The sequence below is a fragment of the Trematomus bernacchii genome, unplaced genomic scaffold (assembly GCF_902827165.1).
Source record: "Trematomus bernacchii unplaced genomic scaffold, fTreBer1.1, whole genome shotgun sequence".
NCBI classification, from domain to species: domain Eukaryota; kingdom Metazoa; phylum Chordata; class Actinopteri; order Perciformes; family Nototheniidae; genus Trematomus; species Trematomus bernacchii.
The window spans coordinates 501182-523622 of record NW_022987595.1 but is presented as its reverse complement, the minus strand read 5'-3'; the positions used below and the strand labels follow the sequence as shown (position 1 = coordinate 523622).

At 42.9% G+C, this 22441-nt stretch overlaps 1 protein-coding gene across 1 annotated transcript; it reads left to right on the top strand.

Annotated features, from left to right (window-relative positions):
* Nucleotides 1–1276: 1276 nt before the first annotated feature.
* LOC117482484 (nuclear GTPase SLIP-GC-like) lies at nucleotides 1277–17329 on the top strand. Its single transcript, XM_034130569.1, has 5 exons — nucleotides 1277–1348; nucleotides 1428–1603; nucleotides 2005–2098; nucleotides 2405–2412; nucleotides 17236–17329. The coding sequence occupies exons 1-5, from the start codon at nucleotides 1337–1339 to the stop codon at nucleotides 17327–17329; spliced, it is 384 nt and encodes a 127-aa protein (XP_033986460.1). The 5' UTR covers nucleotides 1277–1336.
* The last annotated feature ends 5112 nt before the right edge of the window (nucleotides 17330–22441 follow it).

The following is a 22441-nucleotide window of genomic DNA, read 5'->3' as shown; positions in this document are numbered from 1 at the left end:
TATTTCCTTCTGTAACGCCTCTTTTGCTAACTTATCAGCATGCTCATTCCCTTGAACCCCCTCATGTGCAGGCACCCAGCATAACTGCACATCTATTCCCCTCCTCTGAAGTCTCAGTAAGCAATGGTTAAGTTCAATGATTACATCTTCTAACTGTTATTGTCGACTGTGTAGTGATCATGAAATGTGTTGTAAGGTAGCTTCAAGATATGAACCCAGATACCATCATGCATCACATGAAGAGCAGCTGATTTGAAAAAACAAACTCGAGAGACGGCTGAGTGACCGCAGTGCAGAATCGCTGTATAGTTTAAATCTCCTAACAATGTTGTCCATTTTAGACACAGGCCTATTATATTTACAGCCCTTAATAACATTCATTTTCTGGGCTCAATATGGCGTAAATACAGCCTATCTACCAATTGGATCAAATATAAAAGTCAGCCGAATTAGTGTTGATACGGCAAGGAGACGTATTGTGTGAAAAGAAATGTAAGATGTTGTTTAATTGCTTATATATTTAAGATCCACGTCAAGTTTTCAGTTTTGGCGGCAGTTCCTGTTTGTCTAGAAGTCTTGTCATCAGGGCAGAGTTAACTACGGCAGATATGTCATATTTAATGCAGCCGAAACGTGTATTACAATGCCGTTATGTGATGACTTTCAAAGAGAAAAGCAAGCACACTCGGAATAATGTATTATTTAATTATTTTATACAGTCTATGGTTGCTACAGAGGATTGTGGGTAATGTAATGTCTTCGGCCATCCAAAACTCATAGAAAACGACTTGTTTGTCAGAATTGAAGGGGAAAACGTGGCAAAAGCATTGTACACACACTAAAACCTATCAATGTCGTTTAATTAACAAGGATACAGTAATCTGGTGTTTTTGAGTTGATGAGTAGTGGAGATATCACTGTCAAATCAATCGACAGTAAGGGGAATACTTACTTCCTTGTGTACAATTCTCCGTTATCCAATGGGAATGGACGGTCACATTGCCTTTAACAACCTCCGACACAAACGAATGCCGTGCTTCCCTAAGCGTCAAATACCGACGCTGATGGGAATACATTGCAATCAGTTGAAAGCTCTTTGCGTCCGTTTATGAAGCTGAAGGAGCCTCGCCGCGTCCCAACTGCACGCCTCGGGACCCTGACCAAGAGTCGCTCCTGGACGCTTAGGGAGTGAGAGTGTGTTGCTAAAGATGTGAAGAAGTACTATTGGCTACTGGTGAAGTGTGTGACTGTCAGGGGGCCGAAGAAGGGTCTTCTCCAGCACGTCACACTTGTGGATCTTCCTGGAAACCGGGACCGTAACAAGACCAGAGACACAATGTGGAAAAAGGTGATTTATCCACACGCAATGCTGATTATTGTGAAACACTGACAACGTAACCGTTATTATTTTCTGTATTCCCCTCCAGGTTGTTGGAAGTTGTTCTACTGTGTGGATTGTGGCTGAGATCAATCGAGCAGCTTCTGAAAAAGAATCCTGGGAGATCCTGGAAGAATCCTGCAGCCTCATGGGAAATGGTCGCGAGTGTCAGCAGATTCATTTGATCTGCACCAAGTCTGATAGTCTTGGAGGTTCAGATGATCAGTAAGTGGTTTAAGATGCAAAAGTACACAGTTAAATGTACCATCCAATTTAGACACTGATGGCCAAGAGGAGAAACCATGGAAACATTGATTACGTTTACAGGCACATTAGTATCCTGGTGTGGATGGTATTCAGGGATATAATGTTCACTTGAAACAGGATCAACCAGGGTATCCATGATCATAACAGTATCCGTGTTTCTAAAATGCCTGCATTGATTCCTCAACATCTCAGCCATTTATTTCTGTCCTAATGTTGTTGCTTCACAAACACTTAGTGATGCTGGATGAAGCTATGTGATCATTGGTCATTGAAAGCAAGATGGAGATGCGTAGTGATATCATATCCTGGAATATATATGCAGTTCATGTCATTCTTCAAATACAAATCTTTTCCTATAGGTCAGCAGCTGATGTTCGTGCTCTGATACTAAAACAAAACGAGCAAGCCAAGATAGACGTGAAGGCAGAATTCAGCAAACTAAAAGACGTTAAGGTGAGTTATATTGAATACAAAAACACAAATATTGTCCCAAACTGCAAACCTGCTTTGATATTGAAACTCTTTTGTTGTTGAAACAATTCAGTGAGGAATGTTTCAAAGTTTTCACAGTGAGCTCCAAAGAGTTGATGAAAAAGAAACGTCTGGATCCAGATGACACATGTGATTCAATTCTCCATCAGTGAGCCAGGAATGACTAAATGAAAATGCTTTGATCTCTTCTAATAAATATGTAGAGATACTAATTGAGTATAACATGTAAAGTCAAGAATGTAATTAAGTATGTTACATTTTTTACAGGAATTCCTGCAAGATTTAACTAGATTTAACAAAATTTTTTCTCTTTTGTATCTTTATGCGTAGTTATAAAGAACGTAACTATTTATTTCAATGTAAGATTTTTTATTAAATCTCAATTGGTATTATGCATTATGCAATTTGTGTTGCTGCACTATCAGGTCCAGAGGGCACCACTGCACTACTTCATCACAACATTGCATCTTTACCTTTGCCCTCTTGCTCGAAGTATTGTGGGTCAGAATAGCCATATACATATGCTGGCTTCCACACTGCAATATGCAGTAGGGCAGACTTGTAGGTTTTGCTTAATGACTTAATCTGTTTCTGGCATACCAAATAGTACAGTTGTATGGGTAAGGGAACCCACAGTAATCTCATTGTTCTCCATTGTATTCTGTCCAGTTTTTGTGTGGTACTTTTAACTGCTGCTTAATAAAGCATGTAATCATAATCCATCCTCATCACAGCCCAGTATATGTGTAATGATGTGTTTTTTAAAGCTTACCATTCAAAACCAAAGAAACACCTTACAAAATAAAGCACATTTAATGTCAATATTATATATATATACTGTATATAATATAATTTCTCCTGTACATCAACCAACCAATATATTTAAATAGGATTATTCGATCCATGGACTTGGTTTGTAGTGATAACCCCTGGCAATGACCTAATATTTCATTTTAGTGACCAGCACACATTATGATTTTCCTGCCATTTTGAATCCACAACTCTATATTGATGATTGCTTTCTGTTTACATTTGAATACACAGGGGCAATCCATCATCTGCGTTTACACATCACATACATGTTCGGAACATGATGTTCCTGTTTTATTTTAATCAAAAAGTACTTTTAGAGCATCTTCAGGGCAAGCAGCACTACGTCACATCCTGCCCAAAATGACGGCCCCGCCCACTGAAGAGTGAAAACAAAGCATCATCATTGTAACCATGGGAGTAAATGAACAGCTAATTAAAACGCGGCAAAAAATAGTGAGTAAGGGGGAAACCAAAATCCTAAATCACAAAGCAAGTCCACAGTCCACTGATAAAACCTGAGCGATAATCCCTCTACCCTCCCTCCCTCCACGTCTCGCGCACAGCGGTGCGGACATCGGCAGTCACTTCAGACAGACAGGAAGCAGCACCTCCCACCTTACAGTCCCTTCAGACAGACAGGTAGCAGCACCTCCCACCTTACAGTCCCTTCAGATAGACAGGTAGCAGCACCTCCCACCTTACAGTCCCTTCAGACAGACAGGTAGCAGCACCTCCCACCTTAGTCACTTCAGACAGACAGGTAGCAGCACCTCCCACTTTACTGTCCCTTCAGATAGACAGGAAGCAGCACCTCCCACCTTACAGTCCCTTCAGACAGACAGGTAGCAGCACCTCCCACCTTACAGTCCCTTCAGACAGACAGGTAGCAAGCACCTCCCACCTTACAGTCCCTTCAGATAGACAGGAAGCAGCACCTCCCACCTTACAGTCCCTTCAGACAGACAGGTAGCAGCACCTCCCACCTTAGTCACTTCAGACAGACAGGTAGCAGCACCTCCCACCTTACAGTCCCTTCAGACAGACAGGTAGCAGCACCTCCCACCTTACAGTCCCTTCAGACAGACAGGTAGCAGCACCTCCCACCTTACAGTCCCTTCAGACAGACAGGAAGCAGCACCTCCCACCTTACAGTCCCTTCAGACAGACAGGTAGCAGCACCTCCCACCTTACTGTCCCTTCAGACAGACAGGTAGCAGCACCTCACACCAGTCACTTCAGACAGACAGGTAGCAGCGCCTCCCACTTTACTGTCCCTTCAGACAGACAGGTAGCAGCACCTCCCACTTTACTGTCCCTTCAGACAGACAGGTAGCAGCACCTCCCACTTTACTGTCCCTTCAGACAGACAGGTAGCAGCACCTCCCACTTTACTGTCCCTTCAGACAGACAGGCAGCAGCACCTCCCACTTTACTGTTCCTTCAGACAGACAGGTATTAGGCGTTAACTAGTACACTAGTAATAAAGTACTATCTCATTTCTTATCTTATCTTAATTAAAATGGGCTAATTTGCATGCAGTTACCAAGGCATTGCAGGTTAAAAGGATAAAACTAAAAAACAAACAAAAAACATATCACCCAGTGGCGAGCCATCAGGGCCCTCTAGGCCCTCTGTGAGGGCCTAACATATTCTAAAAAATAATATTTAAAAACATTTAAAAAAAATATATATTTTTTAAATATATATATTTTTTATATTATTGTTATATTTTTCATTAGTTTTACCGAAAAAAAAACTTGATTTAATTATATTTAAAATAACATTTCCAAAGAAATAAATCCTTCGAATCTGCCTGTTCAGTCTCTGTTGAATGTGAAGGGTTACATGAAAGAAGCTCGTCTGGCCCTCTCTGCGATTCACAGAGGGCCCGCTATAGTAACTCAACGAGAGAGTAATGTCAAATGACAGTACAATTGACCAATCATATCTTCCCTCTAAATAGGTGGGTTTGATTATCACGGACTTTATGACAAGTTCCGCCCGCTGTGAAACGTTTCTTGTTTCCATAGCAACAACAACTTCCTGTCAACAGCTTGAACTCGCATTCAAAATAAAAGCATGCCAAATTACACTTAAGACATACAACTGCAACGAAAGTAACAAACACAATGCAATATCATTTTCAATGTCAAAGAACACAAATTGGGTTCACAGGTGTTGTTTTGTGTGGTAGAGGGTCGCTGTCATTGATGCGTTTTGCACCCTGGGCCGTTGTTTTGATATTCCGCTGAAGTATACGCTGTGACGTAATAACTCTTTTTTTTTCTTTTTTTCAAGGGAATTGGTGGGGGTCAGAGGGCCTAGGTATAAAGCTCACGGCTCGCCACTGATATCACCTCACAACTTCCCCACATACTTACTTACGTCAAGTCAGTATTTTCCCCTGAAATGTTATGTTTAAATGCAGATTAGCTTTAAATCTATAGATACATTCAGACATGGTAATAAAACAAACACCATTTATATGTATTTTTTGGAAGTTTTCTTTCCATTAGAGCAGGGGTGGGGAACCTTTTTCCTCTCGAGGGCCATTTCAATTTTTTCAACATCCTCCGAGGACCGTACAAATTATTGACCTCTGCTTAAAAAAACTAAAATCACAGCCCATTCATTTGGCCTTTCTTTCATGCTGTGCAAAGATATATGGACACAAGATGTGTGCAAATGTATTTAGTTTCCTATCCATGTGAACATGATTTAAGTGGGGGGGGGGGACCTAACCTCCTCTCCGGGGGGGAAGATTTTTTTTTAAATGTTGAAGTTAAAAGCATTAATCTGGTGCACTTTGAGAGCAACATGAAGAGCTCTATGGATACATCTCTCAACACTCATATGAAACAGAACTGGAAGCACATTTACTTTTCTTTATGGATATTTTACAAATCACTCCCCTTTCAAACTGTATTCTTGTTTATTAACAACTTTTTTTTACTGTCATATAGTATTTTATACCTGTTTACTTTATTCTCTTGTGTTTTTATAACTATAGTGATCATATAAAGATGTGCCTTTACCTCACTGGTTGGAGAAAAAGCTTCTTATATTCGTTAGCATAGCTCGCTAACCAGATGCTAATAACAACAAAGTTATTGACTGTATGATCAGTATGACAGATGAGCAGATCGCCACTGGGCTTACAACTAAAGACACAGCCACGCAAAAACTGCGGCATGTGTACAGCTCCTTATCTGAAGAGCCGGAGCCGCGTTCTGGTGCTCTCTAAGCGTCAGCATGAAGAGCAGCTGATTTGAAAAAACAAACTCGAGAGACGGCTGAGTGACCGCAGTGCAGAATCGCTGTATAGTTTAAATCTCCTAACAATGTTGTCCATTTTAGACACAGGCCTATTATATTTACAGCCCTTAATAACATTCATTTTCTGGGCTCAATATGTGTCTTGGCCGTTTTCGTTGTGATCGCTAAATTCACCTTGTTTATAATATTATCACCGTTCCAAGCAAACGAGGGCTTTTGTTTTGAAATCACTTCCGCGAGTTTCGCCCCGCCCCTCGCTCCAATGAGCATTAGACCATTTAGTGAGGTAAAACAACAAAAACAAAAAGGCCTCTCAGATGCTCTTCCGCTAACTTGTGTAATAAAGAAAAACAAATGGACCGTAGATACACGGATTAGGGCGACACCATCTGGTCACAACTTTAAATATTTGACCATGTTTATGTGCAAATGAAGAACCTTTTTCCTTAAGTGAGACTCTTTTCTTTACTGACTTTATGGGTATTTCACTTTATATTAAATACATAACAATAAGAGTGCAGAACTTCTAATACACTTCACTATGAATCCAGAACAATACAACTGCAGGAGTATGGATAAAGCCAGATGTTTGCATGCATTTTGAGCCGATTTGGGCAGAATCCAGCAGAGTGGATCGTGCTGTTCATCCTATGTAATCTATATGTATAGAAAAAAAGTCTAAATATTTAAGATAAAGCTGTGAAACAATCTCAATAATTGGCAGCAAAAATGTAAGGTTTTTTTAATGCATAAAAGGATACATGTTGAGAAGTTATAATATCTTAAGAGAAGAGCTTGAATATTAAAAAATAAAGAATACAAACTCTTGTGGCCAGGGATGCAAACTCATCAGGTATGAAAAAGGTGACAAGGATCCGACCCCCCCGAATATCGGCTTTAAAATGAGGAATAACAGGATGTTAGCAGTCAGAACAACTAAAGCAGTTAATAATAACAGAAACGCCAAAGAGTCACATCTAATAGAAATGTATAAAAGCATTTATTTGAATTGTGTAGCAGTCAGTTTATAATTTTGGCAGCACTGTTGAGCATTTTGAAAATGTATTTTCATGCCTCTGTGCAAGGCTTAGTCTTTCTATCTGTATAGCCAGTGGTGTAAAGTAACTAAGTTCATAAACTCAAGTACTATACTTGGGTACAATTTTGAGATACTTGTACTTTATTTAAGTATTTCAATGTGTTGCTACTTTGTTCTTCTACTCCACTACAGTTCAGAGGTAAATGGTGTACTTCTACTCCACTACATGTATTTAATAGCTTTAGTTACTTTACAGATCTGGATGAATGATGTGAAATATAATCAAGTGTTAAATCAGACTTTAGTTCCACCTGGAGTAAATCCACAAGCTACCCTGCAGTATACAAAGTCATTCAAACTAGCTGCACCTTTACCAGCTTTGAGAACACTTTCATGATCAATCATTATAAAACATATCATATATATTATTCTGAAATGGACCAATCTGCACAATGACTACTTTTACTGTCGCTACTTTAACTATATTTTGATGAGAATACTTTTCTACTTTTACTTGAGGAACATTTTGAATGCAGGACTTCTACTTCTACTTTTACTCAAGTACAAGACCTGAGTACTTCTACTTTTACTCAAGTACAAGATCTGAGTACTTCTACTTTTACGAACAAGACCTGAGTACTTCTACTTTTACTCTAGTACAAGATCTGAGTGCTTCTACTTTTACTCAAGTACAAGATATATACTTATACCACCTCCGTTTATAGCCTATGAAAAAAACTATTTGAAAACGAAGGCTAAAGCTAACGTTAGCAGATAGTGACAATGTATGCTAGTTAGCTAGCTCAACGATAATATTGCGACAGGAACACTTTTCAGTGCACATCACGCTCTGCCGCTCCGACAGGGAGCTCTGATTTGAACACCTGAACGGCCCGTTCTAACAGCTGTTCACCAGCGGTCCAGTCTGTGCCACAGTGACTCCGGACCGCACAGTTAATATTAACGAACGCACCCGTAGGTAATGTAGCTGCTGAAGCTAGACCCTCATCCCGGAGCAGCAGAGCCTTATTATACATCCATGAGCAGAGCCGACAGGCAGGAAGACTCGAGCACACAGCTCGCGCTTCATTATAATATGTAAAAAAAGAACACCATGCGTGTCATGATGGCACATAACAGCTCGCGGCCGCAGATTACTCCGGGTCCCAGACCCCCCCCATACCCCAAAAATATTTTTATTGCAGATCTACATGAATCACACAAACTACCTATTTTGGATTCAAAACGGCGAATTTCGCCGAAAGGTGACAAGTTTGCATCCCTGTGTGGCTCCTTCCTGTCTTCCTACTGGGTCTTTCTTGGCTTTGTTCTGGCTATCTTCTAGCTCTATTCAGGTTTTTGGAGTTTTTTTCTAGCTCTATCCCTGATCATTTTCAGAACCTGAAGGCTCTATACGGACTATCTTCTGGTTCTCCTCTGGATCCATCCACTATCTCTTGTCTCTGTCCAGTGAATTACACTTTTGTTACTGGAGCAGGTAAAGCATACAACAGATACTTTCAGCATTATCGGAGCACGAAGTGGACGCTTGGATGAAACACAGCGGACTTCTAAACAATGAACACCCGCAACTTGGAAGAAATAAAGTTGGGTTTTATGCGTTCTAATATTGCAATGCAAACCCATGATGTAATGACAGTAATTAAGAATAATTTAGTCATTGAATGCTCATTTCAGTAGATTTAATCAAACAAAACATAAACATATTGGACATGGCCTCAAGACTGTAACCTCTTCACATTCTGTTCAAATAGTCAATTACTAGCCATATCTCACACATTGCTGTTTTGAATCACTAATATGTGGATGACAGTTGAACTGGATGATGTAACATGTATGCCATCTGCTGGAAAGAAGACGTATCGCTCTGTTGGCGTTGTTTAGACAACAAAAACAGAATGAAGCTCTCATACCATAAACAATCTTTGAGTCCAGACCCCGTCCTGCAGAGAGCACACAACCCAACAGCACGTTGATGGTCTAGCATCACTTTACAAAACGTTTGCATTAAGACACTAAGACTAGCTGGTCCCTTGTAAAGGTGAGTCCACCTTAAATGAGCAGTGGGTGATCAGCAGGTGAAGGGCAGGACACGGGAACTTGGTCCTGAGGAGATGTAACGATTATTAAACAAGAAATAGTCGAGTCAAGGGGTCGAAGAAATGAACATTTGTGATTATTCGCGAATCGGTTGCAGGTGGGTGAAAACAGGCTTAGGGAGTAACGTATTACATGTAACGGCATCAGGTCATCAGGATACAAAATAGACCAATGTATTCCCTTACCAACACTCTTGTGTCTTTTTCAACGATTACGCCATTTAAATCTTTTGTCACAAATTTTGCAGATCTATTTTTCCTCTCCTGTGTGGATTCTCATGTGTCTCTTTAAATTTCCACTCCGTGAAAAAGCTTTCTTACAGACTGAGCAGCTGTGTGATTTCTCTCCTGTGTGGATTCTCATGTGTTCCTTTAAATGTCCACTCCGTGAAAAAGCTTTCTTACAGACTGAGCAGCTGTGTGGTTTCTCTCCTGTGTGGATTCTCATGTGTCTCTTTAAACATCCACTCAGTGAAAAAGCTTTCTTACAGACTGAGCAGCTGAATGGTTTCTTTTCAGCACTACGTCGTGGATCACTGACAGATTCATGTCTATTTTTCAGTGAGTTTGAGCCTGATGCAGGTTCTGTGGTCTCCTTCCAATCAGCACTGTCTTCAGTGTCAGGTTCAGAAGAGTCTCCAGTGTCAGGTTCAGAAGAGTCTCCAGTGTCAGGTTCAGAAGAGTCTCCAGTGTCGTCCTCAGTCTTTGGTTGTAAACTGCTCTCTGGATCTGAGTTCCTGGCTGGTTCTGGTCCTCCACAGTCCTCTCCATCAGCTTCTGTTTCCATGTGTTCAGTTTGTCTTTGATGAGGCTGAGAGGACTGAGGTTTCTCTTTATCATCTTCACTCTTCACAGGGTCAGGAGTGAAAGTGGACTTGGTGATATCAGCCTCCTCCAGCTCCTGAAGCTGCTCTCCCTCCTGACTGATCCTGAGTTCCTCCTGTTCCTGCTTAATGTGTGGGGGGGGCTCTGGGTCCTCCTGGTCCAGACTGGTGCTCAACTCCTGCTGGTCAGGGAGAAGCTCTTCTTTAACCACCACCAGCTGCTGGACGTCTGCAGGAAACAGGAAACACACAGTCAGAACAAACTGTTAAGTGTTAGCATTTAAAAATCTCATCACCATTACAATGGGAGACATTTTGCAGCCCTAATGAATGCCTTTGTTTTTATATTTTCACATTATCTTTCTTAGTCCCACCTATTGTGTATTTGTGTTGGCTCAAGTCACCTCATGTAGCCCAGCCCCTTTCCACTTCCAGTTCAAAATGAAAAAGGGTTTTTTCTTCTGGCGTAGCACTAGCTGCAATGTAAACAAGGAATTGTATTTGGGATCGTTCACAGATACACTACGCCTACAGTATAGAATTACAATACTCTGTTACAAATTTAAATCCTGCATTCAAACCTTATTTAAGTAAAAGTATGCAAGTATTAACAGAACATTTGACGGCACCTTCTTATGTAAAAGTAATGACGGTGCAGTAAAATGTTCCCTGTGAGTGTTTCATTTATGTTGTTTCTTGATTATTGTGTATGTTGCATTTTACTGCTGTACATGTTCAAAGTTGCGCTTGTATAAATGATTATAGATGAGGGAACCTGCTCAATATTAAAATATGTGTGTTTTTTATATACAGTACCAGTCAAAAGTTCTGACACCTTCTCATTCAATGTTTTTTGTTTATTTAAATGTGTTTCTACTTTATAGATTAATACTGAAGACATCACAACTATGAAAGAACACATATGGAATTATCTAGTGAACAAAAAAGTGTTAAAAAATCAAGAATATGATTTTTATTTTAGATTCTTCAAAGTAGCCCCCTTTTGCCTTGATGACAGCTTTGCACACTCTTGGCTTCTCTCAGTCAGCTTCATGAGGTCGTCACCTGGAATGGTTTTCAATGAACACGTGTGCCTTGTCAAGAGTCAATGTGTGGAATGACTTGCCTTCCCTCCTGTTACATTCAGGGTCAAATTGACCCGTTTGAAAGTTTGAAAATCTACGAAAAATACTTTCAAGTATTTTTTTTTGTACGAAACTTCTTCTACTTCCCTTAATTAGTGCAATACACAAGTAAAATGAAAATGGTTCATGTCATGCATTTGGAACCCCCCCTACATGTCTATATCACAAAGATGGTATTCAGGTCAATCTGACCCGGCAGTGCAAGTGGAGGCTTAAAGGACACACACACACACACACACACACACACACACACACCACACACACACACACACACACACACACACACACACACACACACACACACACACACACACACACACACACACACACACACACACGTATGAGAGAGGTTCCACTCAGCTAACTGATCTTTTTTTTAAATGTTTTCCAAAAAAAAAACACAATGCTAACACTCAGCCTCTGAATTTTCCACGAGCGAAAAAATGTAACCTATCTCTGCACCTAAACTCACTCTAACTCCCTTATTACTTATCCTAGATGCACAGCCAACCCCTCATTTTGCATCTCCTGGAGACACAGAATCTGGGGGTGCCCACCTCAACACTCAGTGATAAACATTTGCAACGCTATAAACTAAAGCGTACATCATAACATGTGGAGCTAGGTAGCTAGAAACGCTAACATGGCTTACCTTGGTCAAAACTGGTCTTCAATGGCATTAAAACGATAAAAAAACTATGCTGCAGTTAATCCATTTGTTAATCCAATGTGTCCGTGTCCTCTTTGAAATGATTTCTGATAATCTATAAGCAATAAAACTGCTTTTTCGTTTCCAAATGTCCGAGCGACAGATAGGTCCACTCTGCTGCAAATTTACATGCGCGCAGCCCCCACTTTTCTCTTCACAACGTGTGTGTGTGGGGGCCTCCCCCTTCGATTCTATTGGCTCTAACGGTCAGAAAGAGGTGTCAACCATCAACATCGACCAAGGGGGGCCAGAGATATGGAAAAAAAAAAACATTTTCACCCAAATCACCTCAGAGGTGGGGTGGTTTTGGCTAAACCTCTCTAAAAAGGTCACATGTCACTTGTTTTGCATCAATCTTGATACAGGGTACTTATTATATGTTGTACTTTGGATTCCTAAAGCTTTTAGTCTACTAACCCATCATCCAAGGGTAGTTTTCACTATCTGTAAAAAAATCATTTTTGGACGGACACTATAATTTACAGTTTTTTACTATGTAAAATCTGAATTTTCTTTAAAATAATAAACATCTATATTGATTCTGACACTTCTACATCCAACTCACAGATGTAACCTTGCTTTGATCAAAGAAATTATTCATATAACCCTTTTAGAAGTTAAGTTGTAGTCATTTGTTTTGGGCATGTCATTTTCGAGGCTGAAACATGAAAAACAGGCTTGGTGCTTAACAGGTTAATGTGTTTGAGACCATCAGTTGTGTTGAGCAGAGGTAGAGTTAGTGCACAGTGGAAAGCCTATTTGACTGCTGTTGTAATCCATATTATAGCAAGAACCACTCAACCCAGTAAAGAGAAGCGACCGTCCATCATCACTTTAAGAAATGAAGGCCAGTCGATCCAGAACATTTCAAGAACTTTGAATGTATCCTCAAATGCAGTCGCAAAAACATCAAATGCTATGATGAGACTGGCTCTCATGAGGACCCCCCCCGGGAAAGGAAGAGCAAGAGTTACCTCTGCTCAGAGGATAAATACATCAGAGTTACCAGCCTCAGAAACAGCAAATTAAAGCACCTCAGATTAGAGCTCACATAGATGATCACAGAGCTCAAGGAGCAGACAATCTTAACATCCACTGTTCAGAGGAGACTGCGTGAATCAGGCCTTCATGGTCCAATTGCTGCAAAGATCCACTACTGAGGACGAACAACAAGAAGAAGAGAATGGTGTGGGCCAAGAAACACAAGTACTGGACATTAGACCAGTGGAAATCTGTACTTCGAATTTGCTCAGAGATTTGTCTTGGCACATGAGAAGCGCTATATAAATTAAATGTATTATTAATGTATTATTACTTTGGTCTGATGAGTCCAAATTAGAGATTTTTGGTTCCAACCTCCGTGTCTTTGTGAGACGCAGAGAAGGCAAGGCAAGGCAAGGCAAGTTTATTTATATAGCACCTTTCAACACAAGGTAATTCAAAGTGCTTTACAAAAATGGAAGACATTTTAAAAATGGCATTTAAAATCAGTCATTAAAAGAGAAGGTGAGCGGATGGTTTCTGCATGAGTGGTTCCCACTGTGAAGCATGGAGGAGGAGGTGAGATGGTGGTGGGGGGCTTTGCTGGTGTCACTGTTGGTGATTTATTCAGAATTCAAGGTTCCCTTAACCAGCATGGCTACCACAGCATTCTGCAGTAGCCAGCAAAATATAAATCATATTCTGGATTTTTTAACACTTTTTTGTTTACTAGATAATTCCATGTGTTCTTTTATAGTTTTGACGTCTTCAGTATAAATCTACAAAGTAGAACCAATTTAAATAAATAAAAATCTTCGAATGACAAGATGTGTCCAAACTTTTGACTGCGTCTAATACTAGTGTATATCTCTCTCAAAATATATATTCTGTATATATATATATATATTAGGGCTGTCAAGTTAACGCGTTAATAACGCTGATGCTGACAGCCCCGCTCCTACCGCCCGCTTGTGGCAGACCACACTTCCACGCTCACTGGCAGGCCCGGACTGGCCATCGGGAGGACCGGGAGGGTGTGTGTATGTGTGGCGCGACTCGTGCGAGCGAGGCACACCTTACGTGTTGTTGTTGTTAGCATCTGGGGCTAGCTAGCTGCGCTAACGGATATAAGGAGCTGTTTCAATGACATTTCGCCGACAACTGCGCCGAGCACTTGACTTTATGCAGGTAGCCAGCCAGTGGGACATTGTACGAAAAGTCAGCACACTCAGCACGGATAGTACGCGCAACATGATTGCAGCTTCCAGGCAGCTCCCATTCGAGCATATATGCCTTGAGCTGCACATAGCTCCAACGATCCATCACAGTGTCCACACACACACACACACACACACACACACAACACACACACACACACACACACACACACACACACACACACACCACACACACACACACACACACACACACACACACACACACACCACACACACACACACACACACACACACACACACACACACACACACACACACACACACACACACACACACACACACACCACACACACACACACACACACACACACACACACACACACACACACACAACACACACACACACACACACACACACACACACACACACACACACACACACACACACACACACTTATGAGATAGTTTCCAGGTTTTTTTGTTTAATATACATGAGAATATTTGTCATTGTTCAAATGATAATAAACAAACATATAAAGCATATTTGTCCACTCATATGTTGATAAGAGTATTACAAACTTGAACAATATCCCTCTAAGGTACATTTAGAACAGATAAAAAATGTGCGATTAATTTGCGATTAATCACTATTAAATATTTTAATCGACTGACAGCCCTCATATATATATATATATATATATATATATATATACAGAATATATTATAAATACATGTTGGCAATAATTGATTGATTGAGATTTTATATTAATTTATATTAACGTTTGAATGACTTTATGACATTTGTACGAGTTCCCCTATTCTTTATCAAGTAACATTTTAGATGCGTTTAATTTATTATTGAACATATTTATTCATTGATTTCTTTATGAATTATTCTCGCGCAATTTGAATTAATCCAAAGTATTTGTTTTTATTTGCTTTTACACATTTAAAAAGAAAAGGTGAATAAAGAAGCACATTAAAACTAAAGTATCAATGTATGTCACATTTAATCAACTAGTGCCTACATGCATGGGTAATATTTAAATCAGTAAATTAAATAGCATATTATTCAATGTATTTATTTTTATAAATATATTTATTTTGGTAGGTTTGCTCTTCCGTAATAATTATAATAATGGAGTATTTTCACAGTGTGGTGTTTGTACTTTTACTTCAGGATGTACTACCTGCAGCACGTGCTGATAAAGGGTCTAAAGCAGGGGTCGGCAACCCCTGGCACGCGTGCCACCAATGGCACGCGGCACCGTAACCAGTGGCACACTAGGAATAAGTGGAATAAGTGTACAAAATATTTATTTTATTTTCGGATCCTGAACGAGACCGCCGCCAGAGCGCAACGCAGCGCAACGCAGCGCAACGCAGCGCAACGCAGCCCCACTCAAAAAGGCCGATCGCGAGACGTAACATACATGACACTTTTCTCTGTGTGCGGCAAAACAAGCTCGCCAAAATCGCTTCACCAGTCTGGCAGTATTTTGAGGTGTCCGAAAAAGACAATAAAATAGCGGTATGCAACGTGTGTGAAGCAGAAATCCTGCAGCTCCACCCGCTGTGACGGACCGGTGAGCGGAGCAGAACACACAAGAGTTAGACCTAACACACTTAGCTATTTGATCTACCTTTGGAACTAGTTATAAATATATTTATTCTTCACTGTCACTCATTACTGGATCAGTGAGCTGCATGAGATACTGACAGGCTGTCAGGAGAGAGAGAGAGGGGGAGAGAGGAAAAGAGAGCGCTTCCGCTCATTTCCCCCGTGTTATTATCCAAAGTTAATGTAAACTTGAATAATGTAGGCTACTTCATTTGAATGTAACAATTATGTTGGTTGTTGTTTGTGGAAGCGCCAGTGAATGAGCCCCATTAACTGAGTTTTAAACATCACTTTTCACGAGTGTTTTCGTCGAGCTCTTCAACACCCTCTCCCCCCCCCCCCCCGTTGATAATTCACGATCGTCGGCACGCTGATACATTTTTTTTTTTAGAATGGCACTTCATATCAAAAAGGTTGCCGACCCCTGGTCTAAAGTGTTATTAATGTGATAATAAAGTGCTACTGAAGAGTTTAAAGTGTTAATGAAGAGTAAAGGGAACAGACCTGCTCTGTGTATCCGAAGCTGAGGCTGTAAAACAGCGTCCAGTAGTTTCTGGAGTCTCTTGTTCTCCTCTTTGGAAAGAGACAGCTCCTCCTCGAGCTCTGCTATTGTTTGTTCAAACAGAGCAAATATCTCTTCAGTAGTGAATCGCTGCTTCTTCAACGACAGCAGCATTTGGACTTTACTCATGTTTCCTAGATCACCTTTTCCTGCAGACTCCGTTAAACACACCGTTTCTCTCTCCATCAAACTCTCAATCTGACTAGTGTTGCTAACGTGTTTCCAGCTAGCATGCTAAGCTAGCTCCGATAGTCCGAGGTAAACGCTCCAGAAAAAAGAGCACAGAGTCCATTCGGAGGTTTATCCAGACACACAGATGATGGATCAGTAGTGCTGGAGCTCACACACACTTTCTCAGGAACACAGAGAGAGAGAACCGTAGCGACGAGACGCCACATGGATCCAGGTTCTTCTTCTTCTTCTTCTTCTTCTCTCGGTTTTTGGCGGATTGCAAACAACTTTAAGGTGCATACCGCCACCTACTGTACAAGAGTGTGTATCACCATATCATCCTGTCACCATTTGTGGAATTATACCACTGTATTTACGTTGTTTTAAATTCTTCCAATCAATCCTGTTTTACTCAAATACTTAAGAATGGAATGATGTTTTAGAGCAGTGGTTCCCAACCTAGGGGGAGGGGGGGGGGGGGGACAGATGGGGGAAAAGGTTTATGATACTTTTATCATTTATAATTAATGAGAATGTACCGATGACAGTGGGCTCCAGGTCAACAAACACTGCTCTGGGGACGTGCTTTCCAGCTCCAGTCTCACTGAAGAAGGTGTTGTAGGAATCGTCCACTCCTCCTGAGATGTTCTGGTCACCAGGCTTCCTGCCGTCCGGCTGGATCCCATGTTCCAGGCAGTAAAGCTCCCAGCAGGCATTGCCAATCTGCACACCAGCCTGACCAACGTGGATTGAGAGGCACTCGCGCTGTAAAAGGGAAAAAAGGTTGTTAAGAAACTATCATAAAAGGAAGCCTAGTGGCTGATTCTTGTGCAAAAACATGTGTGTAACAAACATTCTAGTGGCATATCATCACATGTGGGAGGACTGCTCTATTACTATTTAATAAGAACCAAACATCATATCATGATTTAAGTCACCTGACGCACACATTTGTCATCTGAACAGAAAGACAGTTATAATTCAAAACAAAAAGAGGCTAAATACTGTTTATACGTCAAATACCGAAAGCACAATGACGCAGTTGTTGGCAGACAGGTGGCACGATTGGACGTGAATGTGGGCCAGTGTTAAGAGAGGAGACTATGCATTTACAATAGGCTTGTTTGAGACGAGCTGCGGCTCGCCTCGAAAGTAGACGAGAATAGCCGATCGCAGCCGGGGGAGCTCGCCTGAAGTCGGACAGCTCGGAGTCGGAGTCGGAGTCGGAGTCGGAGTCGGAGTCGGAGTCTTCTTCTTCTTCTTCTTCCTTTCTTCTTTCTTCTTCTTCTTCTTTCTTCTTCTTCTTCTTCTTCTTCTTCTTCTTCTGTGGTGGAGGTGTGTTTGAAGAGGGAAGAGGGATTTTCACTTTTGTTTCGTTTGTTTTCTGTTTCTATCGTTTTCTTTAACTGTATGATCTTTCGTTGGGATATTTGTACTCTTTGCGAGTACGGTTAATACTTTTTCGTTAGTGTTTTTCCGTGCCTCGAGGCGGGGATGGCGTCCTTCGGGGCGCCGCCGGTGTCTCTGAGACACGGAGTGCGGTTGGTGGCTCAGGCCGCAAGCACAGTGGAGCAGGTGTTGCTGGCTGTGGGGGATCAGGTGGGTCATGTAAACATCTCCTATGCTTCCCGCATGAACAAAGCGGTCGTGGTCTTTTTGAAAGACCAGAAATATGTGACGGAACTTATCGAGAGCGGATTAATGTTAAACGAGGAATTTATTCACGTTTCACCGCTGGCGACACCGTCCACGCGGATCACTGTGTCTGGCGTTCCTCCGTTCATCCCGAATGAGGCGCTGGAACGGGAGCTGAAGCGTTTCGGTAAGTTTGCCAGTAATTTCCGCAGTGTTGCTCTGGGGTGTAAGGATGAAAAATTAAAACATGTCCAATCTCTGCGGAGACAAGTTTTCATGTTTCTGAATTGTCCCACTCAGACACTAGATGTGTCCTTCCGGGTGAGGCATGAAGAGGGTTTTTATATGGTTTATTGCGAGCTCAGGGAACGTAACGTGTGTTTTGAGTGCGGGGAGTCGGGTCATAAACGTGTTGCATGTCCAGAGACGGCACGCCGATCCGCCGGGGGCGGCTGAGCCCGGGGCGGCTGGGCCCGGGACACCGGGCCGGCCGCTGGGGAGCCGAGCCCGGGGTCGCTGGGGCAGCCGGGGCCGCTAGGGCCGCCGAGCCCGGGGCCGATGGGGCCGCCGAGCCCGGGGTTGCCGGGGCAGCCGGGCCCGGCGCCGCTGGGGAGGCCGAGCCCGGGGCCGCTGGGCCGCCGAGCCCGGGGCCGCTGGGCCGCCGAGCCCGCCGCTAGCCGCCGGCCCGGGTCGCTGGAGCAGCCGAGCCTGGGCAGCTGGGTCCGCGGCCGCGGAACCCGGTGTCGCGGGGGCTGCTGCTGCGCCCGCCGTGGCCCCGGGGGCTGCGCATGAAGTAGGGATGAATATCGTGAGAGAGGAAATGGGGACTGTAGAGAGTGTGGTGAGTGTGAGAGGAAAACAGGTGGAAACAGGTAAACTGGTGGGAGATGATGTAGCAGGACAGGTGAAGACCGGGGCTGTGGGGCAGGTGGAGGCTGTTGGCACACAGCAGGAGCTGCCGTCTGGCTCTGGGCGGCAAAAAGAGCTTCAACAGGCTCAGGCTGCAGACAGTAATGAGGTGACAGAGATGGACACAGACGGTGAGGGGGATTCTGACTGTGTTTCAGTTGCAGATAGTCTCTCTCAGAACGCAGAGATATATTCTTTGGAAGAGATTAATGTCTTTTAGAGGAGTCTGTTGGCAAGGCAGTGGAAGTGAGAGACTTTTTCCCTGACACTAACAAGTTTCTTCATACAGTGAGCACCCTTCAGAAAGTTGTAGGGTTAGACCTGCTGGATGAAAAGAAACGCTATCGTCTCAGGAAGCATGTAACTGCTATGAAAAAAGGTACGAAAGAAAGCAAAAGAGGGAGGAAACTGAAAAGGGTTAAATAAAATGTCAACATGATCATGCAACACTGGGTGTCTCCTCTCTGCTGTGTGTACCTGTCTGTTCTTTCTCTCTGTCTCCTTCCTCTAATGCAGGCTTTAAGGGTTGCTTCTTTAAACATGAACGGGGGTAGAAGTGCACAGAAAAGAGCTTTAGTGTTAGAGGTCTTTAATCAGAAAAAATTAGATGTGATATTTCTGCAGGAAACGCACAGTGATAGCCTGAATGAGACAGACTGGGGGATGTGGTGGGGGGGTCAGTATGTACTCAGTCATGGCTCAAACCTTAGTGCTGGAGTAGCTGTTTTTTTCTCCCCCTCTCTAAATGTTAAGATTCTATCCAGCACAGAGATAGTGGCGGGTAGAGCCTTGATGGTGAAAGTGGAACTGTTAGAGTTCATTTTCACTTTTATTAATGTGTATGCACCCAATCAGGGCCCTGCACGTGTATCTGTGTTTCAGTTATTAAAAGACAAGCTGGACACTAGTGTACAGGGGGAGTGTGTTATACTGGGGGGGGGACTGGAATGTTTGCACTAATGTCACTTTAGACAGAATAGGACGGGAGCCGCATCCTCAGTCGTCCCTTTTACTGTCACAGGTGATAAGAGAGGCTGACTTAGTGGATGTGTGGAGGATGAAACACCCCTCTGTTAAACAATACACCTGGATGAGAATGCTAGATGGGGGCGTCAGTGCAGCCAGGCTAGACAGATTTTACATGTCTGCTTCTTTTATTACTCGTGCAGTGAACTGTCACATCCAACCTGTTGGTTTTACAGATCATCAGCTAGTTTCTTTAGATTTGGTTTTATCCAACACAGAGAAACCTAGATCGTTCTGGCAGTTTAATGTTAAAATTTTACAAGATTTGATTTTCTGTGAGAATTTTAATTTTTTTTGGATCAACTGGAAATCAAAGAAAGAGTCTTTTCCCTCCCTGAGTCAGTGGTGGGAGGTAGGAAAGGCTCAGATTAGAGTGTTCTGCCAACAGTATACAGCCTACTCCACTGCCAACATTAGGAGAGCTATAGAGCAGTTAGAGAGGGAGATCAGAGAGTTAGAGAGTGTGTCTGCTCGAAATATAGAACAGTCCCTCTTAAAACAACAACAGCTTAACTGTTTTCTTCAGGAGAAAGCCAAGGGAGCTCTGATCAGGGCCCGTTTTACTTCCATGAGAGACATTGATGCACCAACCACCTTTTTTTTCAACCTGGAGAGGTCTGTGGGCGAAAGGAAGCAGATGGTATGTCTGCGTCTCCCCGATGGACAGGTAACCTCTGAACCTGCTGAGATGAGGAGGCATGCAGTGTCCTTCTACACGGACCTGTTCAAAGCCGAAGGTTGTGACGTAGAAGCTGCTGATGAACTTCTTCAGGGTCTTCCACAGCTGGGTCCAGCCGAAAGTGACACCCTGGGCTCTGACATTACGCTGGAGGAACTGACCTCTGCAGTGACACAGATGGCCTCCGGCAAGGCTCCGGGCATAGACGGTTTACCTGCAGACTTTTTTAAACATTTTTGGAGTATTTTAGGACAGGACTTGTTGGACGTATTGATGGAGTCCTTTGGGAAAGGGCTTCTTCCAGCTTCCTGTAGGCGTGCAGTGATTTCACTGTTGCCTAAGAAAGGAGATTTAACCCTGCTGAAGAATTGGAGACCTGTGGCTCTCTTATGTACGGACTATAAGATACTGTCAAAGGTTTTAGCTAACAGACTGAAGTGTTTTATCGAACTTCTTATTGGTAGTGATCAGACATATTGCATCCCTGGCAGATCAATCGTGGACAATTTGTTTTTGATGAGAGACACTTTTGATGTTTGCAAACTGTATAATATAAATGTTGGTATTATTTCTATTGACCAGGAGAAGGCGTTTGATCGTGTGGATCACACTTTTCTGGCTGCCACATTGCAGGCTTTTGGTGTTGGGGAGCATTTTTTGTCCTGGGTGAAGTGTTTGTACAGTGATGCATGTTGTGTTGTGAAGGTGGGGGGAGGGCTGAGCAGACCTGTACCAGTTAAAAGGGGGATCAGGCAGGGCTGTCCTATCTCAGGCCTATTATACAGTATTGCCATCGAGCCCCTTTTGTGCAGACTTAGAAACAGGTTGACGGGCCTAAGTCTGCCAGAGTCAGCTCAGGCCCCCCCGGTGGTTGTATCAGCTTATGCTGATGATGTCAGTGTTTTTGTCCAGGGTCAGCGAGATATCCAGGAGCTACAGGACAGTTTAGCTTTGTATAGGAAGGCTGCTTCAGCCAAAGTTAATTGGGAGAAGAGTGAGGCAGTCTTGGTAGGTCAGTGGAGTGTAGAAAATAGGCCCAGTCTTCCTGGTAACCTCAGCTGGGGAAACAAGGGTTTAAAGGTCCTGGGAGTTTGGTTGGGGTCTGAGGACATGGTGGCACAGAACTGGGAGGGATTGCTGGGAAAGGTGCAAGCAAAATTAGCCAAATGGAGATGGCTGCTACCCCAGCTGTCCTACAGGGGAAGAGTTCTTGTCGCCAACAATCTGTTGCCTCGTCTCTGTGGCACAGACTCCAGGTGTTAACCCCACCGCCGGGCCTCATGAAACATCTGCAGCGGCTCCTCGTGGATTTCTCTTCTGGTCGGGTTCATCACTGGGTGCCAGCATCGAGTCCTGTACCTGCCTGTGGCGGAGGGGGGGGCAGGGCCTCGTGGACATTACTGCAAGGACTGCTGCTTTTAGACTGCAGGCAGCTCAGCGGCTGCTGTATGGTGCCTCTCCCTGCTGGCTGGCTATGGCCCGGCTGTTGCTCTGGAGGGCAGGGGGCTTTGGTTTTGATAAACACTTGTTTCTGCTGAAGGCCCCTGCGTACAAGATAACTGGACTTACACCTTTTTAGACTGCTCAGTCCATCAATGCCTGGAAGATTCTGAGTT